The 24,064-nt window shown below is 43.0% G+C and overlaps 1 protein-coding gene across 4 annotated transcripts in view; it reads right to left on the bottom strand.

Moving 5' to 3' along the window:
• The window catches only part of LOC133479563 (CUB and sushi domain-containing protein 3-like), a 283,130-nt gene that overhangs the window by 93,930 nt on the left and 165,136 nt on the right, over nt 1–24,064 (bottom strand). For all 4 annotated transcript variants that reach the window (XM_061776717.1, XM_061776718.1, XM_061776719.1 and 1 more), the window contains exons 38-43: nt 15,221–15,339; nt 10,008–10,077; nt 8,647–8,763; nt 7,927–8,136; nt 7,097–7,285; nt 5,710–5,887 (exon numbers count right to left, since the gene is read on the bottom strand). In XM_061776717.1, the coding sequence (XP_061632701.1) occupies nt 5,710–5,887; nt 7,097–7,285; nt 7,927–8,136; nt 8,647–8,763; nt 10,008–10,077; nt 15,221–15,339 (883 nt within the window). The remainder of the gene's footprint in view (nt 1–5,709; nt 5,888–7,096; nt 7,286–7,926; nt 8,137–8,646; nt 8,764–10,007; nt 10,078–15,220; nt 15,340–24,064) is intronic.

Genomic DNA, 24,064 nt, shown 5'->3' with positions numbered 1-24,064 from the left:
CGAGGCGACTGGTAGCATAGTTGCTAACGACTGCAACAGAAAGGGAAGAGGCACTTGCCGGTTTAGACTGATGGGCCAACGCACTCGCAAAGCATTCTGGGATTTGTAATATTAGTGGCGCATGTGCTATATACTGGCGGGCCAGCTCTAATACACATTTGATATGGTCTTGCGGGCCAAATATAATTACTACATCGTGGCCAAATTTGGCCCCCTTTGACATAGCTCGATACTAACAAAAAGGCAAGAGTCAGGGTCTATCACTCTTTCAAAGTTTGGGAAGTTAAAAGTCACTTCAATAGTTTTAGTAGTTAAATAGTTATCAGAGAAGCAAAGCCCTGAATGTTGTCGGGCTGTCTTGTATGAAGCGTCTCTTGGACCGCATCTACGTTTGACAGTTGGAGCTGCAGCTCAAATTACAGGAATTTCTACTGGTACACCGCCTGGCGGTCAGAAGAAGTGCGAAAATCGCAAGTGGCACAGTTTTGAAATGTCAGCTAAGCGTGACAGTGAAAGTGCTTTATAGATACAAACAGCTGAGATGAGCTGCCTGTGCTGGTTGGGGTCAAAGCGGAGGAAGATATTTGAGAGGAGTTCAGAGTACTTTCTGCAGCATCACTGCTTCTTCTCAGTGTGACAGTTGCGATAGCTCAGACATCTACTGTAATTACCAGACTGTCTCCAGGAAACCTTTCTGTGGAGATACTGTATGGCTGGACCTGGGAATCCAGGGGCATAACAAGAATACAAATAGGCATTTATGGGTGGACTACATCATCAGATTGTGGACATTTACTGCTAACATTAATACAAGGCTTGAATTAAGCGGTCTGAGATTGCTATTTATGAGTCAAATTGCAAATTTTGCATGTCATAAAAAACGCTGAAAAGCAAAACTGTGAATCACAGATAGTTGTGTCCCAAAAAGAATTCCTGTGCTCGACGAACGTACGGACGTAATGACGCGATTACGTTGTCACTGAAAAGGCGGAAGTGAAGCGAAGCTTGGTTGCTGGCGCGGCATGGGCGAAGCTGAATTGATAAGAAAAATGCAAAAACAAAAGAGAAAATAACAAAAGTGTGGGAACATTTCATACCAAAATGCAAGGCGAGCACCCGTGACATGTAATCATTGTAAGACGGACCTTTCTCTCCGCCGAAGGCGCAGAGTATGACGCAGTGTTGTGGGACCCGAGAGACAAAGTGAAATTAACATACCGCAAATCAAAGAGATTGATAAGTACAGTTATAATGCAACCATAACAAAGCGAATGTTACTTATATAGAGTGCTTAAATGTTTTGCTCGGTTTAGGTACTTTGTGACATATGGCCAGTATATTATCATCTAATCTGTAAGTGGCAACATTTTGAGTCATGTAGGTGGAAAACGTGCCAAAGGTGTTCAGGTAGGAATAAGAGTAAAATGGCTCGTGCACCGAATCAGAGGAGAGTTTTGGTGAAGTCAGATGAAGGAAGTATTTGTTTCCTCTCGAGATTTCTTCATTTTAGTTTGAACAAATTGAACACTTCCAAAACTTGGAGTAGTAAAAATATCTTATTCCTAGTCAGCTGGTCTAAGCTCATAAATGCACAGCCGTAAACCTAATGTATTCCTTCCACTTCCTCATGGGAAAGTGTGTCGGTGGAATTGAGGAGGTCTTCGTAGTATTCTCCTCACCTACTCACAACGTCTCGAGTCGAGGTCAGCAGCGCCCCATCCCCACTATACATAGTGTTGATGGTGCACTGCTTCCCCCTCCTGAGACGCCGGAAGGTGGACCAGAATTTCCTCGAAGCCGTCAGGAAGTCTTTCTCCACGGCCTCACCGAACTCCTCCCACGCTCAAATTTTTGCCTCAGCGACCACTGAAGCTGCATTCCACTTGGCCAGCCGGTACCTATCAGCTGCCTCAGGAGTCCCACAGGCCAAAAAGGCCCGATAGGACTCCTTCTTCAGGTTGACGGCATCCCTCACCGCTGGTGTCCACCAATGGGTTCAGGGGTTGCCGCCACGACAGGCACCGATCACTTTACGACCACAGGTCTGGTCGGCCGTCTCAGCAATGGAGGAGTGGAACATGGTTCTCTCTGACTCAATGTCCCGCGCCTCCCTCGGAACGTGGGTGAATTTCTCCTGGAGGTTGGAGTTGAAACTTCTTATGAGACGGGATTCTGCCAGACGTCCCGAGCAGACCCTCACAATACGTTTGGGCCTGACAGGTCGAGCTGGCATCTTCCCCCACCATCGGAGCCAACTCACCACCAGGTGGTGATCAGTTGACAGCTCCCCCTCTCTCTTTACCCAAGTGTCCAAGACATGAGGCCGCAAGTCCGATGACAGGACCACAAAGTTGATCATCGAAAAGCGGCCTAGGGTGTCCTGGTGCCAAGTGCACATATGGACAACCTAATGCTTGAACATGGTGTTTGTTATGGACAGTCCGTGATGAGCACAGAAGTCCAATAACAGAACACCACTTGGGTTCTCATCGTGGGGCCGTTCCTTCCAATGATTCCCTTACAGGTATCACTGTCATTACCCACGTGAGCATTGAAGTCCCCCAGCAGAACGATGGAGTCCCCAGCGGGAGCGCTCTCCAGCACCCCTCCAAGGACTCCAAAAAGGGTGGGTACGCTGAACTTCTGTTTGGTGCAAAGGCACAAACAACAGTCAGGACCCGTCCCCCCACCTGAAGGCGGAGGGAGCCAGACTATATTTAGTCGGAACTTCTCCCCCTCGCACACCAGTTCGGGCTCCTTCCCTGCCAGAGAAGTGACGTGCCGTGCTTTGTCTGGTCCCTCACCTAGGACCTGTTTGTCATGGGTGACCCTGCAAGCCCCATACAACTTAGCTCCTCGGATCATTGGGACACACAAACCCCTCCACCACGATAAGGTGATGGTTCAAGGAGGGGGCAATATTGATAATAATATTTCTCAATATGTTAATTTTGGTTCCAATTAAAAAGGATATGAACTTTTCATCTCTAATCATCTCTAATTGCATGTACAACCCCTATTCCAATGAAGTTAGGATGTTGTGTTAAACATAAATAAAAACAGATTATAATGATTTGCAAATCATGTTCAACTTATTATTTAATTGAATACACTACAAAGATATTTAATGTCCAATCTGATCAACTTTATTGATTTTAGCAAGCAAATAATTAACTTAGAATTTTATGGCTGCAACATGTTCCAAAAAAGCTGGGACAGGGTCATGTTTACCACTGTGTTACATCACCTTTTCTTTTAACAACATTCAATAAACGTTTGGGAACTGACGACACTAATTGTTGAAGCTTTGTAGGTGGAATTCTTTCCCATTCTTGCTTGATGTACACCTCCAGCTGTTCAACAGTCCGGGGTCTCCGTTGTCGTATTTTACGCTTCACAATGCGCCTCACATTTTCAATGGGAGACAGGTCTGGACTGCAGGTAGGCCAGTCTAGTACCCGCACTCTTTTACTACGTAGCCACGCTGTTGTAACACGTGCAGAATGTGGTTTGGCATCGTCTTGCTGAAATAAGCAGGGGCGTCCATGAAAAAGACGTTGCTTGGATGGCAGCATACGTTTCTCCAATGGATTCAAGGCAGGCGGCACGGTGCACGACTGCTTAGAGTGTCTGCCTCACAGTTCTGAGGACCGGGGTTCAATTCCCGGCCCCGCCTGTGTGGAGTTTGTATGTTCTGCCTGTGCCAGTGTGGGTTTTCTCCGGGCACTCCGGTTTCCTCCCACATCCCAAAAAACATGCATGGTAGGGCAATTGAAGACTCTAAATTACCCGTAGGTGTTAATGTGAGTGCGAATGGTTTATATATCATGCAATGGCGCCTTTATGTGCCCTGCGATTGGCTGACAACCAGTTCAGCGTGTACCCCGCCTCCTGCCTGATGCTAGCTGGGATAGGCTCCAGCACTCCCGCAACCCTTGTGAGGATAAGCGGCTCAGAGAATGGATGGATGGATGGATTCAAGGCACAGCAAAGAAGAAGTGAAGCTGCACAATTTTGGGAGTCAGTGCCAATAACCATGTTTTGGTCCTCAGAAGGTCTCAAACCCTAATGGCTTGAGATACTGCTCCCACTATGTACATTGCATCTTTTAAACTATCATCGAAAACTATCAACACACATCTATTACTAATGCAACATAAAACTAACACATTTTACAGACCAAATGAAATATAGTATGTGGGCGACTGTCAGGTAACAATATCACTGAGCTTTTTATGAAATGTTCTGTACCTCTGCTAATGAAATACACTTCTATAGCTGAGAAGAAATGCCTGTAAAATTCTCAGACCATGGGGGTGGACATTTTTCTCTCAGTACAAAAGTGCCATGCATCTACTTTGCATGATATATAAAGACAATTTCTTTGCAAGACGGCAGCATTTCATTACATTACTTTCCCATTGCTGGCCTGTTCACCTGATTGATGGACATTATATGCATTTCAGCATGTGTGTGTTCTGTTAATACCTCATGTTAAAAAACAGTCTTACTGCAGTTTCATTTCAGAGTGATCAGCAAAATGGGAGACAACTGTCAGGGAAGTGAAATGAAATGAAATGTGGCCATCAGGGGACATTTTGTTTGTGTGGGTGTTTTATGTATTTATTTGAAAAAAAACACTTTCCAGCGATTCCCTTCTTACATACAATGCATTGTATAACCTATAGATGATTGGAGGCATATTTGTTGTCCGTCTAACATGCAGGCAGCTTCATGGTTGTCTGAGACTTACTGGACCACAGGGAAGCTACAGGGAGGTCAAGGGAGATGGAGTGACAGCTACTGGAGAGATGGTACACATTTATTGTTGTACTGTGTCTCCCAAGATCAGACACAGTTCATGATAATAGGAGTAAAACTAGTAAGACAGCCTGTTTTCATGCTGTCGCACATCTTTCATTTAGTTACCGTCATGCTCATATTAAACATCCACCAAGCGTTTAGTTCACTGAGGAAGAAATGTATCTGATATCCTAAGTTTAAAATGGAACCTGTGAGAAAATACAATGTAAATACAAATTTAAACGTACATACATACTGTACATACACATATTTTCCATACCGCTTTCCTCACTAGGGTCACGGGTGTGCCAGAGCCTATCCCAGCTATCTTTGGGCAAGAGGTGGGGTACACCCTGAACTGGTCGCCAGCTAATCGCAGGGCACATATAAACAAACAACCATTCACACTCACATTCACACCTACGGCCAATTTAGAGTCTTCGATTAACCTACCACGCATGTTTTTGGGATGAGGGTGAGGTCTGTGATTTGAACCCGGGTGTTCAGAACTGTGATGAAAATGTCAAAACGCCATTTCATGTATAAATTTGGATAAACGTTTAACCAACCATGTGTGCAACGTAGGTCAAAGGTCAGCTCTACTCAAAGAAATTATCAACTTTTTCCAAGATTCAGCGATGAGTTTTCAGCAGTTTCTATTCCCGACCAAGATCCCCATTAATTCACCAATTAAAGGTTAGGTCAAACGTCATATCATTTGGAATGTGTTTCTTGTCACAGTTTTAATCAGTGCTAATCAGTGATTGTTTCACATTCTAGCAGAATTTGCAGCTCTATTTCTAGCCATAGAACAGAAAAAAGTCCTCTTTTTGACATTTGAGTGAGAGAGGAAAGTGGAAGAGACAGAGAAAGATAAGGAGAAAGCGAGAGAGGGAGAGAACTTACCACACAGTGATGTAGTCATAGATAGGCTCAGTATTGATAATGGAAAAATTGATGTAGATGCCATAACCAGGAGGTACTCTGACAGTCCACATGCAGTCCTGGAAGTGGGGGTATTCAGCTGGGTGTCCAGGAGAGTAAATTTTGCCATTCATTGATGTTACATTCCCACCACAGAGAGCTGGAAGTACATTGAAAAAAAATGCATTTTAGTTTTACAGTCAAACTGCTAATAATGTTGAAAACTAAGCATAGCAGCAGGTTGTTGGGCTATCAAGGAGGAATTGAGTATAGAAAGTCACTTGTCACAAAACAACTGCAGGCGATGGCTGCTACTAGTGGCTGTGAATATGATGACACAAAGTGGTTCTGACATTAAAATGTTCTGTCATAGTCATACAGAGAGAATGTGTAAAACTTTTACATTTAACTGGTACTAAAAGCCAAAACACTGCCCTGGGGACAATGTTGCTTCTCTATTACAGACAAAACATACACATTGTAATCTCAACAGAAAAAGTAGCTGCTTTCACAATGGTTTCTTGGTAAATTGGTGTATCAAAGGCGTAAAAGTAGAGCTGGAATTTGCCTGTCACTTCTAGACAGAACTCACAGAAGAGTTACATTTCTGAGTCTGCATTCATACAGCCTATGCAGCTCGGCGCACTGAGGAAATTTGATGATTGGAGATGTCAGAGCAACAGCTACAAATGGTTTCAACACAAAAGGGTGTGGGCATTGAGTGTCGGTGTTAAACTAAACACTCACACACTGGTGATGTTCCAACTGTTTAAATTTGTGGGTTGATTTCAGCTCCCCCATCCTGCATTGGTACCTTGCACATAGGACAGTGAGCTGGTATAAAGCCAGACAGCTTTAATGGCTCCTGTCCAAGGGGCTAATGTGGCGCCATACAGAGCAAGGGGAAAACTGTTTACCCCCAGCCCCCTTAAAGCACCAAACTATGTTGTAAACCTTAAAAGTACCTAATGTGGCGCCATACAGAGCAAGGGGAAAACTGTTTACCCCCAGCTCCCTTAAAGCACCAAACTATGTTGTAAACCTTAAAGGTACTTGTGTATTTCATGGGATCACCTAAGAAGATTAGGGGGTGTCATAATATATCAACCCTGGCCAACATACGAGGATTCACCTTGAAATTTAAGAGAGTCGGCTTGATTGGCCTTGCAATAAAGAGTTGCAAATGGCTCATATATCATTATAATAGGGTGTTATCAGTTTATAGTGCAATAAACATGTGCTATGTGGGTGGTAAAAGTGTGTGAGACGCCTAAGTGTGCACAAAACAAAATGAAGACTGGAAGCAATCTGTGGTTGCAGTTGGTAATGACAACAAAAAGGGAGTTTATTGAAGATGCTTGACAATCACCTTCACAGCGAGGTATGGGGTGATTCCAGTTTCTGCTGACTCCGTGCAGACAAGTGAGTGAAGGCTCCCCAAGCAAAGTATAACCCGGGAGGCACTCAAAGGTAATGGTCATCCCCACACTGTAGTCTTGGCCGATCACTCTACCATTATGGAATGGGTGTGGATCCGGGCACCTTTGGAGCTCATACGCTGTCAATGATTTTGTCACAGTATCGTCACAGACAGAAAAAGAGTACCTAAAAACAATCCGCAACTATCTATCTTGCACTACTGTCAATATCAAATGGTCAAGGATAAGAACAAACAGACTGCACTGTGAGAGATATCATAAACAATCCATAATAATCCCAAATTGTATATGAATTTAAACTTCATTCGGGGACATAGTCGCACCCAACATAATTTCAGACAGACTGAAATGACAAGGCTGCATACAATTTTTTGTTACTTTTTTTTTCTAAACATGAGTCATGCAATAGAAACATTGTAAACATATGAAACATTTTGTAATTATACATGCTGTTGTTACTGAATATGTGATTAAGAATGAGACCTATAACTGAATGGCCTAATAGTTTGATTGCTGACCAGCATAGAGCAAGGAGCTTTCCACTACTCCAAGCGTGCTATGGGTTAAATGCAGGTGTAAAATTTTGTGCCAAAAACAATGTGTTAATGAAAATAAAAGGGGTTTTAATTTCATTGTTACAACTATTACCATTATTATATAACAGGCTCTCAGCCAACTGCACAATGTACCCTTCCATGCTGTTTTATCATTGTATTTACGGCAATGAAATCATCTTCACCTTTTAATTTGTTGACCTTACCTTGATAGACAATGTTGAAGCCAGGCTTGTTTTGGGAGTAGTCGCTGTGGAAGAAGAGCGTAGTCTCATGGGTGGTGCTGAAAAGAGCGTTGGGTACCAGTGAGCCGCTGAACCGATCAATCACGGTTCCAGTCTCCAAGCTCCCGCTGCGCACTTCAAGATAGTCATGAACTGGCTCTGTGGAGAAGTTCAAAAACTGCAGATGGATCCCTGAAAAAGCAGAAAGTGAGACTTAATGGGGGAAATAACAAAAATAGAATCCAAGTTACAAATTGCTTCTGTGAGGCAATAATCACAAAATCAATGCTTCTAGCAACAATTTACATCTGTCTAGGGGTTTACAAATGTCTGCGCAATGAAAAGTATTGATAACAAATAGTGACTACATCTTGTTACCCCATTGGATGCTCAAATTGCTGCCACTATCTTAAATTAAGAAAGGAGGGCTGAGGTTATACATTGAATGGGCAATTGCATCTCTGAGGTAAATAGCCCAATTTTAGGATTTTGAAAAGTAACCCTTAGGACATACAGTGACTCTATGTGAAAGCAACAGTTCCATGAGTTAAAAAAAGAGACTGATAACTTGATTATAAAAGCCTACATAAAGGTAGCAGCTTATTTTCTAATAAAATTAAGAGATGGGACACAATAAGGAAGAGGCATTATAGAGAGAGGAGAGTAGCAGCGGATGGGCGAAGCGTGGTCAGTGTAACAGACCAAAGCCAATAGGAAGCCGAACTCTCCAGCTGCAGTCCAGGCTGCTCTGGTAATTTCCTGGAAAGCCTGGGCTGAGGATGACGCCGCTGAAATCTGTCATGGAGCCGCCACACTTAGCTGAGGGAGAGCAACCAAGGAGAGAGGGAACATGTCACTTCTCTGCAGGACGGTTCAGTGGTGGGGGTATACATCCCTGCCATGCAACCCATGTGGAATATGCCCCAAAGAGTCACAACAACATTGCCTGTTTGGTGGTGGCTTGGAAACAAGGGAAACAATTTACATGACAGCACCACAGCTTGCGAAGCAGTGTTTACGTCATCCACCCCATGCACACATCTTTTGTGTTTATTTTTATTTAGTTGTTGTCACTTATTCACTGACCACCTTCTCATCAGGGACAGCCAAGCTCTTACATAAACACCCAGGTGAGGAGTGATTGCTGCCCCGGGAGGAATGAATGTAAACGTGGAAGTAAATTACATCTCTTTTTCTTTCCCAATACCAGAAAAGGCTATTTTATGTGGTAAATTGCTAGAAATGTAGGGAGTATAATGTCAGCTCTTTAGGGACTCAGCCAAGAGCAGAAATACATAAGAGAAGACTATCGTGGGATTTGACTAAGAGGTGGTGGACGCCTGCTTGACCTCTTTGTTTTAAAATGAAGTGCAAACAAGAATACTTATATGATGACATGGACTTTGAAGAGGCATGCAGCCACTCTTGTGTGAGTTTATCAGCAACCATGTGTAGTGTTGGGTTCAGTATGAGCGAGGAGTTGAGCTAACATGTCTACGCACAAGCCCAAGAAGGGTCCTTCTGTCAACTAATGCTAATGATTTATGTCTTTCGTGAACTGTGAACACCGCATGCACAGAACATTTACATAAGGAAAACTGTGTGTGTGTGTTGCTGTGTATTCATGTGGGTGTTTGTGAACATTTGTAATTGGAGGGGATTATAATGGCGAGGCGTCAGAAGAGTTAGTGAAGTGTTATTAATCTCTAGAATCTATCAATGTGGAAGCCATCATCCGAGGAAGTATGTGGGCAGAATATGGATCCTCATCAAGGGTATCAGAAATCAATACATTCAGATGGTGCAGAATCCTTATTGAATTTCAACTGATGGGAAAGCAGATAATTCATAATCTTCAACCTGTAGGCCCTCATAGCCAAACATCTTCACCTAGCCTGAGTGCATGTTGACGTTATTGCTTTCCCAAACACAATTACATGTCCTCTGGGAGGCTGTACTTCTATTGTGATGGACAAATATACAATAGGGACAAGCAACAGTAAAAATGTTGTTTGATGCTGTTTTTTTGTTGTCTCGAATATCAAATGAATGAAATACATTACCTAAACATAATGGTACAGGGTAATTCCACCTTCTGACAGGACCAGGCATGCATGTAATATATGCATTACCCTGTTTGGGAAAACACAAAAGTGCAATATATAATTTCCAAATACCAAGAAATGAAGAGTTCAAATGCAAAAGCAGATGTCTATTGTGAGTTTAGTAAACTTTTTTCTTTTCTTTCTGGTTTCCAGGTAAAGCGAATAATTGTTATTTAGAGTATTCTAAATTATACAATTTAAGAAATTAGAAAGGTAATTTGGAGAAAAGTTCTTTGTTATTTTATTACAACATCTGATAATTCAAAGAAAGTAATTTGCTTCAAAAACAGACAAGCCTAAAATGACACTGAAACGATTATGGTAGGCTTTGTGAATAAAAACAAAACAAAACAATAACAGGTGAGTCTACTATAACTTTATCTTAAATTAATCCTGAATCCTCACCCCTGAAAGGGAAAATAAAGTTTCATTGATTGCACAGACTCAGTTATCTTCCTTGTTGCTGCTATCCTCAAAACCCTGTCGAACCACTAAATTGCGACCAGCATCTGTGCAGGCTTTTATCTATTTAGTGATTTAACCTTTATTCATCCAGATAAGGCAATTAAGAAAACATTAAAATTTCCAATGCCGACCCGGCCGAGAGGAAGCGGACAACAGAGTTGTTTTTTTACACCTGTACATGCAACATGCAAAGCTTGCCATTGCATTATGGCTAATGCCTTAAATATATCTGAAATCAAAACGACTCCACCATCCTTCAGATCTGGCTTTTTTTTCGTTAGATTTAAAAAAAAAATATTCTGAAAGAATTGTAAATCACAGAACAGTGGTTATACAATTGTTTTCATGTCAGGGATTGGGTGTGTTTGTTTTCTATTCTGCCATGAATAGAAAATACAGCATCAGAGACCCTCCCCCCCCCCCCCGCCCCAAATACAGTACTGTATTTGTCGTTTATTTTATTATTACAAGGTACTGTTTTTGTTTTATATGGTTCTAACCAGTAAGTATGTGCAGCAAAAAATAAGGCAGATACACATAAGTTATTATATAACACATACAAATAACACATACACATAAGGCAGTTCTGCACCAAATACAATATATAGTTACCGTATTTTCACGACCATAAGGCGCACTTAAAAGTCTTAAATTTTCTCAAAAATGGACGGCGCGCCTTATGTGTGCACCGAGTTCCAAAATCTATAAATGTTGTGTGATGAGCGCGCCGCTTGACTGACTGGGAGCATTTCCTGCCGACACGCTGCTTATACAGAGGAAAAGCGGACATGGCTGAGGACAGCATGCGGCCGTTAAAGGGGGAAGGGTGCGCGTGAAGGAGGACGCTAAAGGCACGTCCCCAGTAGGTATATAGCGCCGGTATGTGCATTGTGCAAAACAACATCGGTTTGGCTAAGGACCCCCGAAAATGACTGCGGTCAAGCCAGCCTCCACTCGTAAAGTAGCAATCAAGCCAGCCGCCCCTAATTTTGTTCAAACAAGACATTACGGTCAACTCGCGCCGAATGCCACCTTCAAAATAAAAGCTTCCCAATAATACGGACCTCCGAAGGAATGCAACCAGCAAGGTTAATTTGAATCTTGAGATGCATTAAAAAATGTAATTTATTTGTTTTCGGAGACTTTTATTTTGAAATATCATATCAGATCTTCATCAAACCTCTTTTAGTGGAGTCCTTGGTGGTCTGTCACACAGATCTGGATTTGTCTTGCGATACCAATGGGATTATGTTGGGGTGGCTTTGGCTCAGTAGGTAGAACAGGTTTGAATCCCTGCTACGAATGTCCGCATGTCGAAGTGTCCTTGGGCAAGACACTGAACCCTAATTTGCTCTCAGTGGGCCTGGCAGTGCCTCGCATGGCAGCAGTCGCCCATTGGTTTATGAATGTGTGTGTGAATGTGAGGCTTTGTAAAGCGTTTTGGGCACTGTGATGATGTAGAAAAAGTGCTATATAAGTGCAGTCCATTTACCATTTATTTTTCCTAAGATATCAAATAAACTACATTTTTTAATGTATCTCAAAATTCTAATTAACCTTGCTGGTTGCATTCCTTAATGGAAGAGCCCTGATGTCCGTATTATTAGGAATCTTTTATTTTGAAGGTGGCTTTCGCCGCAAGTTGGCGACCTATTTCCGTAATGCCTAGTATGAACAAAATTAGGGAGGGCTGGCTTGACTGCTACTTTACGAGTGGAGGCTGGCATGACCGCAGGCGAAAGCGGCACCTACAAAGAGACACGCTTACGAAGCACAGTTTAAACTGCAAGCAATCAGTTACGCGGAGGAACATGGGAATCGAGCAACGAATCCATGGTTCGCAAGTGGAGGAAACAGGAAAACAAGCTTCGCCAAGTCAAGAAGATGAAGCTGAGTTACCGCGGAAACAAGGCGAGGTGGTCCGAGTTGGAAGACCAACTCGAGCAATGGATTAATGAACTCAAACCGCTGGACATCGGTGTAAACAGGGCGTTCAAAGTGAAGTTGCGAGCGGTGTGGGAGCGATGGATGACAGATGGCGAACACAGCTTTACTAAAACTAGGAGGCAGCGCCGGGCGACTTACGCCACAATTTGTGAATGGATTGTGGATGCTTGGGCTAACGTGTCTGCTTTCACTGTTGTTCGAGCTTTCATAAAAGCCGGCATCATTTCTGAGGAGCCGCACGGCAATGAGACTGACTCTGACAATGACGAGAGGGAACCTGGCGTGTTTGATGGAGAACGTGCCCAGCTGTTCATTTCGGATACAGAACATGAAGACTTTGATGGATTTGTGGATGAGGATTGATGAAAAAAAATAACGTGAGTACATTGTTAAATACTTCAATAAAGTACAACTGAACTCAGTTTTGCTCCCGCTGCCTTTTTAAAAAAAAGTTTTAGCGTGCATGCATGCTACCGTATGTTTTAAGATAGCATATGTTTTACCATGCCTGCGCCCAATAATACGGTACGCTTTATGTATGTTAAACACAGAAATAGACCCTGTAACTGAGACTGCGCCTTTTAATACGGTGCGCCCTATGGTCGTGAAAATACGGTATATTTATATATATTTGACTTTACACTGATCTGATCGGCCTGATCGGTATCGGCCAATAATTAGCATTTTATGCTGATCGGCTGATCGGCTTTAATGTCATAATTAGCCGATCCGATCAATGACTCTGCAAAAGACATTTACTCCGCATTGCCATCGTGCACAGTATATTTAAATCCAAAAGCTAGTGTATTTTCAGCATGTCTTTTGACGGAGTACTGTAAATATCTGACCACCAATAAAGTTTAAAAAAAAAAAACATGTTGGCGGTGTGGGACAGACAACACGTAATGCCTGGATCAGACAAATTTGGTATTTCACGATTGTCAGACTACTGCAATAAAATCTTGTATTCCGATACCAGCGCATCCCCTCTTTTACTATCACTGGCCTTCATCTTGTCAACTCCAACAGGACCGGATACACTTGTTACCATGGCGACGACAACAACAATGGATCGCGCCGTGTGTTTATAAGAACAAAATGGGGGGAAACGTGTGTTGGTGGTCGGGAGAGGACGTTTGTTTAAAGCTTGCTTGAGGGATGTTCACGTACTTTTAATACAATACCACTCACAAGCAGGCAACAAAACGTTATGTAGCCTAGCAAGCTATTGCTAGCACTAATGGTTGGAAGCGAACATGCAGGCGTTCTGTCGAATCATGTGCTAAAGCTTTGGTGTGTGTGAAGTAATGTAATTATCCATCCATCCATTTTCTGAGCCACTTATCCTCACTAGGGTCGCGGGAGTGCTGGAGCCTATCCCAGCCATCATCGGGCAGGAGGCGGGGTACACCCTGAACTGGTTGCCAGCCAATCCCAGGGCACACTTAAACAAACAACCATTTGCACTCACATTCTCACCTACGGGCAATTTAAAGTCTTCAATTAATCTACCATGCATGTTTTTTGGGATGTGGGAGGAAAACTGGAGTGCCCGGAGAACATGCAAACTCCACACAGGCGGGAGCGGGGATTGAACCCCAGTCCTCAGAACTGTGAGGTAGACACTAACCACTCGGCGTAATTTAAGTACAATGCAGTAATTTAATTTCAGAAAGTTAGCACCCATTATTTCTGTCATGTAATGTTGGTTTGACCTGACTGATTAGAATACACGATCTGACTAGACCAGTGATTTCCAACCTTTATGGAGCCAAGGCACATATTTTCCAATTGAAAAATCTCACGGTATACCAACAAACAAAATGTCACAAAAATTGGATACACTCATTACTGTATTTACTTCCTGCCATCGAATAGAAGACCATTCATTTGTTCTGTCTGTCACTATGCCTCACTGGCATAAATAGATGAACAAGGATACATTATTTATTGTAAATATAATTTTTTGAGCAATTAAGCAATCTAATTGAACAAGTCATTTAAATAGACACATTGCTCCATTTTGGGATCGGTTCGGCAATCGGTTATCGTTTTTTTTAAACTCGCTGATCGGCCCCAGAAATCCTGATCGTATAAAGCCTTATATATATATATATATATATATATATATATATATATATATGATATTTGTACTCATTTTAGTCCATCTAAATGTCTGCAGTAGACGTGTGCAGTGCAAGCAAGCACACACACACACGCACACAAACATCAAATTCAAAACAATTAAGGAGTGGGGGAAAAATGGTGCAGGATTAGCAAGGCCACTGTTAACACAATCCATTGCCAGTGGCCTAAGAAGGTTATACAGCTAAAAGGTCTACTGTTCCAGCATCTACTTGAGAGGATTTGAATTTAAAGCTGCTTCTTTACACACAAACCTGCAGACAGACAAGCACACAAACAACGTACATAAACAGTAGGCCTACTTGGAATTAGAGATCCACGCTGGAATACGAGACCAGTTTTCCAAACACACACATTTGCATAATATACCACTCCACTCTTTTTAAATCTCTCTCAGTCTCTCTCTCTTGGACACACACAAACACACACATGCACCCACACACACACACACACACACACACACGAACACACACGGAAAAAAGTACTTCGTAATGCTGCCTTAAAAGAGCTTTCGGCTATTTTCTGAAATTGTCACTCAAGGCAGTTGGATACGATTCGCTTATCATAGTATACTCAATAGAACTGCTTTACCGGCACAGAATGTTTTCACCGACCTGTAGCGAGAAGCCTTGATCGCATTGGAAGGACACCATGTCGCCTACGGTGTAGCGGTCTCCCACTTTGTGGCCGTTAGTGGGGGGCTGCGGTTCGGGGCACGAATCCAAACCTATTGCTTAGGAAAGAGTCACAACACACATATGTTGACAGCAATCATTCTTCTGCACGATGTAGGATGATGAGCCAACACCTACTTAGCACAGTTGGAAAAGATTAGATTTAGTAATCCAACACCTTCCACCTGAGAAATTCAATTAAAACCAAATGTTTCAACATGCAATTACACAGCGCCTCACCTAAATGTTCTTTTAATTACATAATAATTGAGCGTAATTGTTGCCCTCATCATAATGTTGAAAAAAACTAGTGAATGTAACTGCAACAATCTTCCAACTATTGTATGAAGCTATCAGAGTGAAATTACAAAACAATCCCGAAAGGATTACTTGGCACGAGTATTGAACTCCATTGGAACAAAGTGATTACAGAATTACTTGCCAGGAGAGGCCCACTACTCAGTGAAAATGGATTAAATGTGATGGAGATCCCAAGTTCACACAAATGCAGCATACTTTTCCATTTAAGTTTAAGCAGAAATAACAAGGTATATTTGATTGGAGAATAAACATTACTTTTTTATTCTGTCTTAAATATTTATACATTTAATAATAAAAAAAGAAAATGTGTGCAGGGAGAACTGGAATGTTATAAAATTGTTATATGAATGTATACATACAGTACAGTATATTAACACTTTAGTAATGTGTACAACCTCACTCATAAACAGAGCATTCAAACTTGGCTCTTTGTACACCTACAGTTTGTAAAATGTGTGTCTGTGCCAATGAAGCTACAACACCTGCACAAGCTATTAAAACAAATATAAACACACAAACGCGTAAACCCTCTTTGTCAAGTACTCCCAAGAGTTGTCATCTCGAAACAAGTACAGCAGGTGAGTTGATGACTGTAAACAAGGCAAATGTTCTGGCCACTTCAGGCAGGAGAGCTGGCCCTAAAAAGCACAGCCAAGCATCCACTGAAAGCTAGAGAGGTACGTTTGAGGCTACATGAGGTAAACCTGCACATGCATCTGATGATATCTAATATTTTGGCACAAGTGATCTGCAAAAACTATAATAATAATCAGAAAATCGCAACTTCTGCCTCAAACGACATGGACATGCTATGTTTAATTTCCGCAACAATTAATTATTATAGAATAATTCCTAGACAATCCTGGGATTACAATTATCTCATATTCACAACATTCATTCATAATAAAACATAACCAACAGGATAACTATAACTGAACATACACAGAGGCCTGCAAAAGCAAATAAACCAAGGCTCCACTTTCCAGAGCCAGAGGCCATGCCATAGACCACAAGACAAATATTTGAATTTTGCTCAGAATACCATTACAAAAGGCAATACTACAGATTTCATTTTTGCATGGACCATTTTCACCTGGCTTTGTCTGGCCCTTACACACTATTACAGACTACAAACATCTTTATTAAACTTTAAAAAGTGTCAGTTTTTGTACTAAAGAATATCTCTAGTCACGTTGAGTATACTAAGTATTCCCGCACTAGTAGTTGACTAAATCCTGTATGTAAGTTAAAATATTCACCTATTTATTCAATAAACCTTGGGTCTGGTTTATTTTTAGTACACACTGGTCTGGTCTTCGATGATGAGAAATTCTGTTACTCTGAAACTGTTAAACATGCTGCAGATGAGAGTTTTAGCTAATGTGAATTAGAATTCCGCTTTGTTGCAATCACCCTCACAACTTGAACTGTGCACATTTTTGTCTTCGCTCACAGGTGCATTTCTGCATATGCATGCTAAGAAGATGAGAAGATGGACTCTTTAAGCAATAAAATAGACACAGTTTTACAAGAGGCATCTCAGGTTAAGCATAGGAGAACATTACAAAGGTGCCATGAGGGTTTTGGACCACATCAACACCATCACCCCTGCCGTCCACTCTCCAAGTTGGTTTTGGCAGGTGTGGCATGACAAATGTTAATGAGAAGAAAACAGGACTTCCAGAAAGCATTTTGTTAGCATACATAGTGTAGATCAGTAAAAATAATCTTTATATTTCCCAAGTTCAGTATTCTAACTTCTAAATATGTATTGTCAACTACAGGATGTTTTAAAGGTGAGGTCATTGGTATGAAATACTGTAATTTCTCGTGTATAATGCGCATTTTTCCCCAAAAAAATTGTTATAAGGCAATAGTGCGCATTATACATACGTATAGGAGAATGAAAAATACTTTCACATTTTATAAATGTATGCCGCCATCTAGAGGTTATGAAAAAGCTCTACACATTCATTCCAATATGCCACCGTCCCCAAGAGGTTATAAAAAAGTTGTACACTTGCATTCTAGTATGCCACATAGAGGTTATGAAAATGGTGTAACCTACACTTTCATTGCAATATGATAGGGCTACATGTGACTGCATATATGTACAATAGTGCTCATAAGTTTACATACCCAGGCAGAATTTTTGATATATATATATATATATATATATATATATATATATATATATATATATATATATATATATTCATTCATCTTCCGTTCCGCTTATCCTCACTAGGGTCGCGGGCGTGATATATCTTTTTAAAATATGACAGATGACTGAACAACAACCATCATTAATTTATTTATGGTTATGTTTTGTTAAATGATAATGCCTTTCTGAAATGCTTGACAGTTTAATTTGAATCCCATTAAAATAAAACTAAATGTGTTTCGCCTGCTCCTTCATGTTTTCTTTAAAGAATTGTACACATCTTACAAATTCTGTCTGGGTAATCAAACATATAAGCACAACTGTGTGTTTTCTCATTTACTAAATAAAACTAGAGCTATGAATATTATGTGTTCAAATAAAGTGCTTAAGTTCAGAATAATTCATTCATTTATCTTCCATTCCGCTTATCCTCACTAGGGTCGCGGGCGTGCTGGAGCCTATCCCAGCTATCTTCAGGCAAGAGGCGGGGTACATCCTGAACTGGTCGCCAGCCAATTGCAGGGCACATATAAACAAACAACCATTCGCACTCACATTCACACCTACAGGCAATTTAGAGTCTTCAATTATCCTACCCTGCATGTTTTTGGGATGTGGGAGGAAACCGGAGTACCCGGGGAAAACCCACGCAGGCACGGGGAGAACATGCAAACTTCACACAGGCGGTACCAGGATTTGAACCCCGGTCTTCAGAACTGTGAGGCAGATGTGTGAATAATTCTTTGAAAAAAATCTAACAAAATACAGATAATACTTATTTATAGGTTTTGATCATATGGGTAGAAGCAAAATCATGCATTGTAAAAATGCATTATACATAGGTTGAAGGGTTTTCCAGAATTTTGAGGTCAACTTTGGGGGTGCATATTATACATGGCTGCGCATTATACACGCAAAATTACGGTAATCAGTATTCAGAATACTGACTGCTAAACTCACTGCAGGCTCTGCTTTTAGTGGGTATGCAAATGATTTGTTAATGTATGATCCTATCAGACTGACAAAACCTGCTTCTCATGGAAAGGACTGACAGCACACTTGTGCAATAATAGCCAAACTGTGTACACTGTGTATACTGGCCTTTGTAAGATAAGGTCTGAGCAAGCAGTAAGGCCATTGAAATTTAATGACCAATTGCACCAAAATATGCGCACCGCCACATCTCATGCATAAATTCAATGTTTTTGCCATGCCTAGAACTATCTTATAAGGTTTTATACTATTCATACCATTATTACTACTACTACCACCGATACTACTACTACTATGAATAATAATAATAATAAGAAGAAGAAGAAGAAGAAGAGCCTATTATAACTAATATATAATAATACTGCATTTGTGCTGTGTGGCCAGTAGCTTGAGAGCTGTTAATGATGGTACTGTGTTACAAATGGCTTTGTCTCTAACATTATAAACTGTCAATACATTAAAAAAAATCTACCAAAATATGGAAAGGCCAAACATGATAAATCAAGCCAATTTAGTGGGATCCACATTTGTTTCTTTACAACATTGTATATGTTGTAGAGAAACAAAAATCCGATATACTGTAGTTGAGATTTCCCCTGGGTGTCAAGAATAAATTCATTTTGCTGTCATATTCAGTCTATCTAGCTCATACAGAAATAACTATTGGCATCTGCAGAGTTTGATTTAATGTAACTTTAATGTTTAAGACCATCAAACAAATGTAAATATCAGACAAATATAACCCAAGTGAATTTAAAATGCTGTTTTTAAATGGTAATTTTATTTCTTCTGGAAAAAAACTATTCGAAGTTAGCTGGCCCTGTTTGAAAAAAGTAATTACCCCCCCTTGTTAAATCATGAATTAAGTGTGGGTAATCAACATTTTTGGTTAATTTTCACTGATCACACCCACGCCTGATTACCTCCAGACCTGTTCAATCAAGGAATCACTTAAACAGAATCTGTCCCGATAAAATCAAGTCGGACAAAAGATCTAAAAAAGCTGCAACAAAATGACATGATCCAAATAAACTCCAGAATGGTTGACAAATAAAGTAATTGACATTTATCAGTCTAGAAAGGTTTACAAAAAGCAATTTCTAAAGCTTTAGGATTCCAGCGAACCATAGGGAGAGCCATTAGCCTGGAGAAAACATGGAACAGTGGTGAACCTTCCTCAGAGTGGCCGGCCTACAAAGATTACCTCAAGAGTACAGCAATGACTCATACAGGAGGCCACGGAGGAACTCAGGACAACTTCTAAAGAATTGCAGACCTGTTCGTGATTAATTTTAAACAACCACTCAAGGTACCAAATAGAAGGTGACAAATGTTTGATGTGTAAAGAGACAACAGAGAGTAGCCAGTTTTAGTAAGATTCTAAAAAAAACAAAAACCGGTAAACACAACACAGACATGCCACTTTGCTTGTTGGTGTTGAAGCAAATAGAGCGTGATGCCAGCACAGTGTTTGACTGTAGATGTCGTGCTGGCATTCCTGCAGTGTGACATGTAACACAACAGATTCTATGTAAAGCATGGCACTGTTTTCTTTGCTGCTGTCCCTTCCTCCACTGGCTGGCAATGTGATTGCACCATTGCTGCCAACTTCACAGTTGAACATTTTGCGCGCACATCCCATTTTTATATATTTTTTTAAACAGAAAACAGAAACTAGAGCTATGAATATTATGTGTTCAAATAAAGTGCTTAACTTCAGAATAATTCATTCATTTATCTTCCGTTCCGCTTATCCTCACTAAGGTTGCGAGCGTGCTGGAACCTATCCCAGCTAGCTTCGGGCGAGAGGCGGGGTACACCCTGAACTGGTCGCCAGCCAATCGCAGGGCACATATAAACAAACAACCATTCGATCTCACATTCACACCTACGGGCAATTTAGAGTGTTCAATTAACCTACCCTGCATGTTTTTAGGATGTGGGAGGAAACCGGAGTGCCCGGAGAAAACCCGCGCAGGCACAGAGAGAAATGCAAACTCCACACAGGCGGGCCCGGGATTCAAACCCTGGTCCTCAGAACTGCTAGGCAGATGTGGTAACCAGTTGACTACCGTGCCGCCAGTGAGATACAATTATTACACAAAATTTCGGTATTGCGAAGGGAGTAAAGTGACTCTTAAGTGGTGGCTTGGCTTCACATCAATGAGGATGTTGTGTAAATGAAGCACAGCGTGACTGTGGAGATGTGAAATCATTGTCAACTGAGAAGATGCATGCAGGAAGCCAGACAGACAGCAAAGAAATACACTTTGAATATGTGACAAGACTGTATGCATCTGAGGCAACTGATTGTTGTTCAAGTGGGCAAGAGAGTGTTGTTGGTGGTGTATAGTTTTTTTTTTTTTGGTGCTTTATTTAATTCAAGGATACACCACACACACACACACACACACACACACACACTTCCTTGAGCCGTCACCTTATCGTGGTGGAGAGGTTTGTGTGTCCCAATGATCCTAGGAGCTAAATTGTCCGGGGCTTCATGCCCCTGGCAGGGTCACCCATGGCAAACAGATCCTAGGTGAGGGACCAGACACAGCACGGCTCCAAAAACCCCTATGACGAACAAAATAAATGGATATAGGTTTCCTTTGCCCGGACGCGGGGTCACCGGGCACCCCTCTGGAGCCAGGCCTGGAGGTGGGGCTAGAAGGCGAGCACATGGTGGCTGGGCCTGCACCCATGGGGCCAGGCCGAGCACCGCCTGAAAGGGTAACGTGGGTCCCCCTTCCCATGGGCTCACCACCTATGGGAGCGACTATAGGGGTCCGGTGCAGTGTGGGCTGGGCGGTGGCCGAAAATGGGGACTTTGGTGATACGATCCCCGGCTACAGAAACTGGCTCTGACTGGCTCTGGCTGTTGACTGTCACCTCTCTGGCAGAGAAGGAGCCCGAGTTGGTGTGTGAGGTTGAGAAGTTCCGACTAGATGTAGTCGGGGTCGCCTGCACACACGGTGAGGCCGCTGGTACAAGTCCTCCTGAGAGGGGTTGACTCTCTTCCACTCCGGTGTTGCCCACGGTGAGAGGCGCTGAGCAGGTGTGGGATACTTATTGCCCCCCGGCTCAGCGCCTGTACATTGGGGTTCACCCTGGTGGACGAGAGGGTAGCCTCCCTCCACCTTCGGGTGGGGGGACGGGTCATGACTGTTGTTTGTGCCTATGCACCAAACAGCAGAGTACCCACCCTTTTTGGAGTCCTTGGAGGGGGTGCTGGAGAGCGGTTTCGCTGGGGACTCCATCGTTCTGCTGGGAGACTTCAATGCTCACGTGGGCAATGACGGTGAGACCTGGAAGGGCATGATTTGGAGGAACGGCCAGCCCGATCAGAATCCGAGCGGTGTTCTGTTATTGGATTTCTGTGCTCACCACGGATTGTCCATAACGAACACCATGTATAAGCATAAGGGTGTCCACATATGCACTTGGCAGGACACCCTGGGTCGCAGTTCGATGATCGACTTTGTGGTCGTGTCATCGGACTTGCGACCGCATGACTTGGACACTCGGGTGAAGAGAGTGGCGGAGCTGTCAACTGATCACCACCTGGTGGTGAGTTGGCTCCGATGGTGGTTAAGATGCGACCTGGCAGGCCCAAACGTATTGTGAGGGTCTGCTGGGAACGTCTGGCAGAATCCCCTGACAGAAGGAGTTTCAACTCCCACCTCCGGCAGAACTTCACCCACGTCCCGGGGGAGGTGGGGGACATTGAGTCCGAGTGGACCATATTCCGCGCCTCCATTGCCAAGGCAGCCGACCAGAGCTGTGGCCGTAAGGTTGTCGGGGCCTGTCGTGGTGGCAATCCCCGAACTCGTTGGTGGACACCAGCAGTGAGGGATCCCATCAAGCTGAAGAAGTAGTCTTATCGGGTCTTTTTGGCCTGTGGGACTCCTGAGGCAGCTGATGGGTACCGACTGCCCAAGCGGAATGCAGCTTTAGTGGTTGCTGAGGCAAAAACTCGGACATGGGAGGAGTTCGGTGAGGTCATGGAGAACGACTTCCGGACATCTTTGAGGAAATTCTGGTCCACCATCTGGCGTCTCAGGAGGGGGAAGCAGTGCACCATCAACACTGTGTATAGTGGGGATGGGGCGCTGCAGACCTCGACTCGGGATGTTGTGAGTCGGGGGGGAGAATACACACCTTCGCATGAGGAAGCAGAGTCTGAGGTCTCTGAGGCAGGCTCTCCGATCACTGGGGTAGAGATCACCGAGGTGGGTAAAAAGCTCCTCGGTGGCAAGGCCCGAGGGGTGGATGAGAGTCGCCCGGAGTTCCTAAAGGTTCTGGATGTTGTAGGGCTGTCCTGGTTGACACGCTTCTGCAACATCGCATGGACATTGGGGACAGTACCTCTGGATTGGCAGATTAGGGTGGTGGAAGGTGTGTTCCAACTACAGGTTGTTCCAACTAGACCCCTCAGCCTCCCTGGTAAGGTTTATTCAGGGGTGCTGGAGAGGAGGGTCCGTCGGGAAGTCGAATCTCAGATTCAGGAGGAGCAGTGTGGTTTTCGTCCTGGCCGTGGAACAGTGGACCAGCTCTACACCCTCAGCAGGGTCCTCGAGGGTGCATGGGAGTTAGCCCAACCAGTCTACATGTGTTTTGTGGACGAAGGCGTTCGACCGTGTCCCTCGGGGAGTCCCGTGGGGGGTGCTTCGGAAGTATGGGGTGCCGAACCCCTTGATACAGGCTGTTCGGTCCCTGTATGACCAGTGTCAAGAGTTTGGTCCGCATTGGTCGCACTCGTTTCCAGTGAGGGTTGGACTCCGCCAAGGCTGCCCTTTGTCACCAATTCTGTTCATAACTTTTATGGACAGAATTTCTAGGCGTAGAGGGGGTCCGGTTTGGTGGCCTCTGTATTGCATTTTTGCTTTTTGCAGATGATGTGGTTCTGTTGGCTTCATCAAACCGTGATCTCCAAGTCTCACTGGAGCGGTTCGCAGCCGAGTGTGGAAAACAAGTGAGTGTTTTTAGCATAAAGACAATGATAACATTTGAATTTGTGGAGGTAGCAAGTACATACATCCTCTGTATGTAGCGCATGGACACAACACCAAACACAAACTCTACCCTACTCCTCATCCCCTACACTTCTTCACCAAGCCGTCAAGTAAGAGTTACTGGTGTGTTGTAACGCTAATCTTCATTCATCAACACTCAATCGTCACTCGTCATGGGGTGGGGTGGTGGGGCATTCACGAGCAATGCCCCCCAAATGAGTTGCTGTGCCCACCCTGCCTCCCAGAACAAAGAGGTCAGAGCATATTACTCCAATTCTAGTCTTTACACTG

The sequence above is a fragment of the Phyllopteryx taeniolatus genome, chromosome 6 (assembly GCF_024500385.1).
Source record: "Phyllopteryx taeniolatus isolate TA_2022b chromosome 6, UOR_Ptae_1.2, whole genome shotgun sequence".
NCBI lineage: Eukaryota > Metazoa > Chordata > Actinopteri > Syngnathiformes > Syngnathidae > Phyllopteryx > Phyllopteryx taeniolatus.
The sequence above is the reverse complement of the archived record's forward strand: the minus strand, read 5'-3'. Positions and strand labels throughout refer to the sequence as shown.